General features: G+C 35.7%; 1 protein-coding gene across 1 annotated transcript in view; it reads left to right on the plus strand.

The window, feature by feature from the left end:
• Positions 1-8,599, plus strand: part of LOC138709299 (facilitated trehalose transporter Tret1-like) — a 37,217-nt gene extending 28,618 nt beyond the window's left edge. The window contains exons 5-6 of the mRNA XM_069839972.1: positions 34-309; positions 5,241-8,599. Of these exons, the coding sequence (XP_069696073.1) occupies positions 34-309; positions 5,241-6,077 (1,113 nt within the window). The 3' untranslated portion in view covers positions 6,078-8,599. The remainder of the gene's footprint in view (positions 1-33; positions 310-5,240) is intronic.
• Positions 8,600-8,990: the final 391 nt, after the last annotated feature.

Genomic DNA, 8,990 nt, shown 5'->3' on the forward strand with positions numbered 1-8,990 from the left:
CCCTTGAAGTGGACTGCCATGTTCCTCTTACAGGTGTACGCAGACGAGTTCACTGATCCCAGATTGAGGGGCGTATTCTCCAACTCCATGAAGATATCCATCCTATTGGGCATTCTACTGATACTGCTTCTGGGAACGTTGTTGCACTGGCGGACGGCTGCTGCAATCGCAATGTGTGGAGACTTACTCGCCATCGTGGGCTTCCTGGTATACATTCCTGAGACACCGTCCTGGCTAATCAGGAAGAGTCGTCTTAGGGATGCGCATGCTTCTCTCACTAAGATTTGGGGTCCTGGCCGAGATACACAAGTAAGTAATTTTACACAAACTTCGGCTAGTGTACTTCTCAATTTTATGCACTAGAAAGATGAACGTCACACTAAAAAACGACTAAATTTTATTTTATCATTTCATACATTATAAAGATAAATTATGCTACAATGCTGAAAAATATATTGAGGAGTTCAAAAATATACAATTTTTTAGAATTTTACAAGCCTAAGTTTATTTGACCTGTTATGTATGTGCGTAAATCGAATTCTCCTTTATTCGTGAGGGAATTCTCTTAATTTTTAAGCATCCATCAAGGATGGTTTCAAAACATTTACAATTATTTTATTGTAAAAGAAACAAGATTCCTTATAAAACCACAACTTGATAATTTAACTGGAATTGGATGTAATAGTCATATTATGGTCTTCAATTTTATATCTATATAAAATAGTTCCGAATGAAATGGTATACATATGTACAGGGCGAAAAGTCCCAAGTCCCAATACATCTGTTTATTTTTCTTGCAAAACCAATCTGAATATGAATATTGTGACCTTGTTGCACCTATGACATTGGCGGACGTATTTTGAGGTGTGAATGAGATTCGTTCCAACAACAGTCAGGAACCGTCCGTAACTATCGTGAGCATGCGCAGTACAGAAAAAGCGTTCCAACACAATTCGAACCAGTTCTGAACCGGAAACATGTACTGCAGTCGGGTGTTCCAACAAACTTTTGACACGGATTTGGAACAGTCAGAAGTAGTCAGCAGATTGAGGCATGTACTGATGAGTACGCGAGACGCGCATGCGCATAAGCTCACCAACGTCTCCTGGATACTGAACAGTCAGTCGTGGCGAAAATGTCATTGTGCGCCGAGCCACTGTGTAACCTGCAATGTGCATAGCACCGATGGAGGGAGGCGGACACCCGAAGGGAAAGTGAAGCAACTGTCTGACTTATTAACGGATTTTCATTTTCCTTACAATACAATTTTATACAGTACAAGGTTACAAACTAAAGTTTAGTACGTGTAACAAAGAAAGAAATGAAGAATGAAACATAGGACACATTATCACAACCTAAAATTAACTGTCTTCAGAATGTCTCTGCGTCAGAGTTTCAAAATCAGGAATGATGTCACTTACTGCCAGTCGTAGTTGATCACGAAGGTATTTGTCTGTCAGTCGTGATCTAAATTTGGTTTTTACTATTTTCACTGTTGAAAATAATTTTTCACAAACGTATGTTGTAGCGAACACAGCTTCAAAAGAGAAAGCGAAAGAACGAAGCTTCGGATATTAATTTTTTGGCAAAGATTTGAAAAGTTCAACATTTGTCAAGTCCTTACAGCTAGCTTTCATTTAACATCACATTGTAAATCTGTGAGTTTATATTTAAGATCTAACCGCATTATTCGTACATCTGCTGAAAAGGATCGACGTACAGAGATAATAATAATAATAATAATAATAATAGTAATAATAATGATAATAATAATAATAATAATAATCATAATAATAATAATAATAATAATAATAATAACAACAACAACAACACTTAACCTTTTAACGTTTCATCAATAACATATAGTATAATGCCGTTTTATTCTATACAACCGTTTTCCTGGTAATACTTGTGAACAAATCATACATTTAATATTATCATTCATATTGTTAACAAAAAATGCGTCCTCCCATCCTACTTGGAACTTTCGTTTTTGTAGATGTACATGTATTCGAGAGAGGCATTGCGACTATATGCCACTCGCAGGTCAGAGACATATACAAATGGAACGGGGTTTGACTCCAGTGAGTGAGAGGGTGGAGGTTGTGAGAGGTAGAAAGCAAGAGAAATGCACAGTTATCATTGCGTGCCACAATGTGCTAGTAAGCCGCATTTTCGCCACGGCTGCTGAAGAAAGACATGATCGACTGTTCACATCAGTGAAGTTAAGATGAAAAGTGACAGTACAGACGAATAATAAAACTAGAGATGTAATTTAAATTTTCGCCAAAAAAAAAAAAGAGAATTAAATTATTTGGGTATTGAAATAGTTAATTACAATTTCAACATGCAACTTTGATTAAAAGTATAATAAATAATGTACATAAATTAAAAAGATAACTATTTTTAGACGAGAATCTTCCAGTACACGACATTCAATTAGCGGAATTCCTGCCTTCCATATTTGTTGTCATCTTTTATAGAAAATTACCGCAATTCTATTTTCTCTAATTAGAATTAGCTGCGAAACGATAATAATTAAGCATTCCGTTCTTAGCGAACATGAGCACAGTTATAGAATCTCTAGATTTAGTACATAACGATCCGTGAAAGCGTTCCAACAGCGTCCAGTCCAGTTTCAATTCCATAACAGATGCTCAACTAGCGCATGCGCATAAGATGGTACAAGAACCGTACATGGACTGATCCATTCACCGCTTGTTGGAACGAACCTCATGATGGGAGACATCTGACGGACATGAGGAAAATTCCTAGCCATTCCAAGAGCGCAAGATGGCGAGGCGAATAAGAAAGTTTTCAGTGTGGAGGAGAGACTTGTGACTTCCGTATGATTTAACGAGCGGCAACATTTCGGAAAAAATATGGCCCTATATCAGAAAAAGCTGCGAGTAACGATATGCAGTCATATCATGCGCCTGTCCGAAACATTGTCTGTTAATTCACCGACAGTCACCGAAAAAGAATCCATTATCTGCCACTTCAACAAGTTATTTGTACTCGGTGATGCCTTACCAATACCAATACATGAAGCAATTGGTGTTGTATCTCCTAAAACCAAGAGGAAAAGGGAATACAATTGTTTTTAATGACACAGTGAGTAATGATTGCAACACTACTTCAGTGTTTCGAGAATAAAACGACATAACATCATTCGTTCCCTTCTTGCTGCTGCTCTCCGAAACAAACGTTTGAAAGTTTTTGAAGAAGTTCATTGTTTGGCTGATCAAGATAGCGTACGAAGGATTGACATCATCGCCATCAATAGGAAAAAATCTGTAGCAGAGATCATCGACCCTACAATACGCTTTGAACAGTCCAAAGCACAACCTATGGATGTTGATAAAGAGAAAAAAGAAATATACGAATCAACAATACTCTACTTCCGTAACAAATACAACATCCAGAGTCTCACAGTGACAGGTCTGCTATTGGGGTCCCGAGGAACAGTTCCTAAATTGTTTGTGCTGTGGAAAGAGAAATATAAATTAAGCAAAGATATTCAAGACGAAATTGTCCAAAATATAATTAAATACTCAGTTGTCATCTTAAAAAATCACCTATACGGTAAACACACCACATAATTGTTAAAATTTCTATTTGTGATTGAAAATCTGTATTTTTATCTTAAATTTTTATCTATATATTTTTTCCATGTGCCCATTCATGTACAACCATTATTGTAAATTGTGTGTTATTCTGTGTCTATAGGCAAGTCTAGGAAGGTCAGATAGTAAAAATAAAAAAAAACAGTTTCACTCGTACATAAATGATTAAACGTTATCAATAACTCTGTACGACAGACTAACTTGAAATATATTGAAATATATTTTACCTTCACTTTGTTCTATTAACGTCTGTTTCAATTGAGGAAACAATGTGGCTGAATTCACAGCAGGATAAATGCTACTTCGTACATTCGAAAATGTTCGATTATGTACTGTAGATAACATTGTTTCTTCCCCGAAGCTAGCCCACTAGGCCTATTCATCTACGGATTTATTCAACCCGAAATTATATTCGTTTCTTCTTCTGTAGGAAAAAGTAGGAATGTTTGGCCCATTTTAAGTATTTATTTTTTTTTATTCTATCGGGGAAATCTTCTGAAATAAAATTAATTATATTATAGGATAGAGAAAGCACTGACAGACTTTTAATAATTTTAGTAGCTGCCTACTATGAATTCATATCTGTAAATACGGTATGCGCCTTAACGAACAGTTCTGAAATTCTTGCACTGATACTGCGCATGTACGTATCGTATCCATGGTGAAGTTTGGTGCACTATGATATATATGAGCATATCTCAATATTCACGAAATATTCCCTCATAATAATCAACAAAATGGTTATATAACATTATTTAATAATTAGAAGATCACGCATACATTTACAGGATTCCTACAAAAGACCTTTCCGGTTTCGAACACATGTAATTTACATTCTATGAATCCGAGGCGCATGAAAATAGTACCAATGAAAAGAGAAACTCAAAAAATTTAGTTCCTTACCTTAAAGATGTTTAATGTGTCCCCTCCTTGGTAACACAATACACATCAAGCCTATTGTGAAGTTCCACGTAGTTACGCGGATTTTCCGATCTCCAGATTCTGAGATTATGTCTGTTCACCTTACCAGAAAGATGAAAAGTGGCTACGGAACGAATAAATTCATAATCATTTTCAATTAAAGTCTGCATACTAATACAGAAATTTCTTCGTAGCACTTTGTCCTTTGGTTTTAGGGCTTGCAGCAACTGTAGTCGGTATGGATGAAATCTAAACCGCTTGGGAAAAATCTTGCCTTAAAATCAGTCTACCATTCACGAATTGTAGGCCCACTGAGTGGATTTTCACCAAACTCTGTTCAGTAATGCCATTGCACATTAATAATCGACTGTTTCACATGAAAATCAAGCAAACAAGAAGCTTTTCTGTCCTCTATAGCAACCATTTCACCTCAATAAAAACAAATTTGTTTGTATGCGCTATTATGAGGCAGTGTTACCAACTAGGAAAAAAATGTTGCCACAACTAAATTTTTTTGAATTTCTCTTTCAATTGATGTTATTTTCATGCACCTCAGTTTCACAGATCGTAAATTACACGTGTTCTAAAACGGAAAGGTATTTTGTAGAAGCCCTGTATTACAAATAATGGATAACAGTTACAGTAATCAATATTTATAACGTCAAAGGTAATTGACACTTCTTTTTGGCACAGGTGCAGAATGACATCAAGAGAATATCAGGAAGAATCAAGTCAAAAGAAAACAAATCAAAGATTCGGAATGGAGAAACATTATTCAATTTCTGGCAAATCATCTTATCCACACGTGGATATTTCAAGCCCTGCATAGTAAAACCTTTCTTCATCGGTTTGATTTTCCTACTTTTCCAGTGCTTCTGGGGAAACACTATCATTACGGCTTACAAGGTGGACATTATCTCAAAGTTAAAGGGAGACGATGACTGGATAGACAGTTATATCATATCTTTGGTTATTACAGCAGTAGAAATAATATCATTGGTGATACTCTGTTACTTACTTCTGGTGATTGGTAGGCGCACAATAGGATTAAGTTCCGGGGTTGCAACGGTAATATGTGCCTCAGTTTTGATCGGAGTTCTGTACTACGAGATAACTGCGGATGTTATTGCTCATGGGGACACTATCGTCTGGGTCAAGATATTGATTTTTATTCTTTATAACTTCACTGCAATGATAGGATTGGGAATGTTGCCTTTCATCATGATGGGGGAGATGTTACCTACTAAAGTCAGGGGGTTGGGTACTGGGTTGATTATTGGGATATACGATGTTCTGAGTGGTGTCAGCGTAGCGTTGTATCCTTCCATAATGAATGCTTATGGAATCAGTGGTCTCTTCTTATTATTTGGAATATCAGCCCTTGTTTGCACTGCATTTGTTTTCCTGTTCTTACCAGAAACTCATGGCAAGAGGCTTGAAGAAATCGAGACGTACTTCCTTCAACCAAACATCATGTGGATAACGGGCAATAGTTATAGGAAAGTAAAACAAAACGAACAGAGTCTGTAACATACAAACTTATAACAATTAAAAGATTATTTTTGCAAAAAAAAAAAGTGATAAAGTATGACTGACATGTGATATTTTTAATCTATGCAAAGGTTTCTTTGTCTTTTGATATCCTGTCAATCTCTTCGTACATTTCCAGAATACCTACAGAGTATTATATTATATTATCTACAATATCTAACACATTCAACTTCTCTCTAACAAAATGCCGAGAAGAGAGCAGTCCTTGTATAATAATAAAATAAACTTTATTAAGTGACTTCAACACAAAATGTGGACTCGTTAGAAACAAAAGAAATGAAAACGGTTAAGAAATATAAAATTATCATTCTACACTAGAACATTATAAAACAGTAAGGAAATAGGACAATGTGTATAAGATAGATAATATAAACAGGAAACATTCTGGAATATCTACAAAATTATATGGACTTATTGAATCATTGCTTTCAAAAAACATAATTCAGGGGAAAGCAGAATTAAAGAAAACTAAAGCCATTGAAATTAAATGCGGAGTAGCACAGGGCTCTCCACTCTCACCATTATTGTTTAACCTAGCAACTAACAGTGTGCTACAAAATCTCACTGATAATTAAATATCTGAAAAATATGGATACAGTTTATCAGATGACCTACCCCCCCCCCTTATCCGTCCTTGCATTCGCCGATGATGTGGCAATAATATGCAAAAAGGAAAGTGATGCGACTACTCTGCTTAACTTAGCCGACAGAGCCTTGCAGAAATAGGATTGAATCCCAATCCTCGAAAAAGTAAATCTATAGTCTTACGGAAAGGAAAATTATCTAAAGGAAAAATTACCACCCTACAAGGATAAATCATTGCTTCAATTACCACAAAAAACGAACATATTAAATACCTTGGGATAGATTTTAATAATGAAATCACACTTGATAAAACTAAAGTAATAAAACGCATAACATCTGACTTGAATAACCTTGTCAAAACAAAACCATTGAAATCAGATCAAAAATTTAAAATAATTAGCCTACTATATCTTCTACAATGTACACCTTTAACTCAACTGTCGAGGACTTTTCTTCAAGACAGATAAAATTATCAGAAGTACTGTAAAGGAAATCATGATGTTACCTGATGATACACCGAACAGCATGTTATACGCTGCTAAAAAACAAAGTCAGAGGAATGGGTTTACTGTGTGCTGAATGGGAGGCTGGTCTTCAACACCATAATATATGAAGTCGCCTCCTAACTCTTCAAGATGTACATTTCATCATGTACGAAACCTAAATGAAGAATTGAATCTGCCATTTCGCAAATTAAATATTCAAAAAGACACTCTTCCATCTAAAGTTAACGTAAGAAAGCTGCGAGAGATATTGCGAACTCGATCTTTCCAGTCTTGGTGTCTCTTACCGCATAAGGAAAAGGGAGTATAATTATATGCAGACTGCCCTAATGCTAATTTCTGGATGCCTACAAAGTCACCATTATCTTCATCGGAATACATAAATGCACTGATGTCCTGCAACCTGACAGAAGTAAGGTCGGTGCCTGGTCGAACTTTCAGCACAACCCGTTGTCGCCAAATCGGCTGCAACGAGAGAGAAACCCTTGGACATGTGCTGGGGTTCTGCCGAAGCACCGAAACAATCGTCATCATCGAGTCAGAACATCTGTCGCTCAAATCCTACAACAACGTAGATGGGAAGTGCATGAGGAAATTCATTGTCTTTCTGTAGAAGATTCCAATCGGAGAGCTGACATCATAGCACTTAAAAGGAATGGAAATATAGCACAGGTTTTAGATCCCACCATTTGTTCCGAAAGGAACACCACTCAGGCGGAGGAAGTAAATTTTGAGAAACAGGCTATCTACAAGCCCTACCTGCCATTCCTGTCAGACAAATATAAAATTCCAATTAATCAACGGATTGTGAGAGGTCTCTTATTTGGAGCAAGAGGCGCCCTACCAAAATTCACAGGTGATCTCCTTAAAAGCCTAAAAATTAATTTCTATGAAATTCAATAAATTCTAATTAAAAATCTTAGAGATTCTCTTCAAATAATAAATTACCACTTATATGTTAAGTTAAATTAATTTTTCTTTCACTGTTAACAATGTATTAATTTTAATCTTGATCTTCAACTTTGTATATTTATTATTGTATTATTGCTTTCTGGATCCTTGTGGTCACCCTCAGTGAAGGGCAGACGATTTTTTCAAATCTCTCTCTCCTTCCCTCTCTCTCTCTCTCTCTCTCTCTATATATATATATATATATATATATATATATATATATAGTCAAATAAATAATGTGACATCTAACAATCAAGAAGATAACTGTAGCATATGTGTTGCTAGAAACAAGTCACTGGTGAACACAAGGGTTGTACATTACACATTGACGAAGAAATCGTTCAGTAAGTTTCAGGTTGACTGGACTCTTGACTTTTTATGTGATTGAAAGATGAGATGATGCTCTTTGTTTGGTATGTGGAAATTATGTAGTTACAAAGAGAAGCAGTGTCAAACGCCTGAAATTATTAGTCGATCTACAGACTTATGTATTCATATTTTGTGTTTTTATTGACATTAAACAGTAGTAAATATATGTGCAGATGTATGTAGAGCTTCTTTCTCAATGCATTGCATTTAGTTTACAGAATGAAGTACAATCAAAAGGGTATGTTGCTAGTAGCGTAGAGTCGTTTCTTGTCAGTCACGAGTTGCAAGTTCAAAATTTATCGAATTCGACTTCTTACCTGACATGTTGTGTTTTACATAGACTACCATCCTGTAAAAAAGAATATCCTAAGACCGTATCTAAGCCTGAGTTTTTTTTTAATTATACAAGTATTTCATTTCAATAGATATTCTTATATTGCAAGCCTATATAGTTTCTTTGCTGTCGTGAAAAAAATTACTGTCG

The sequence above is a fragment of the Periplaneta americana genome, chromosome 11, assembly GCF_040183065.1.
Source record: "Periplaneta americana isolate PAMFEO1 chromosome 11, P.americana_PAMFEO1_priV1, whole genome shotgun sequence".
Classification (NCBI taxonomy): Eukaryota; Metazoa; Arthropoda; class Insecta; order Blattodea; family Blattidae; genus Periplaneta; species Periplaneta americana.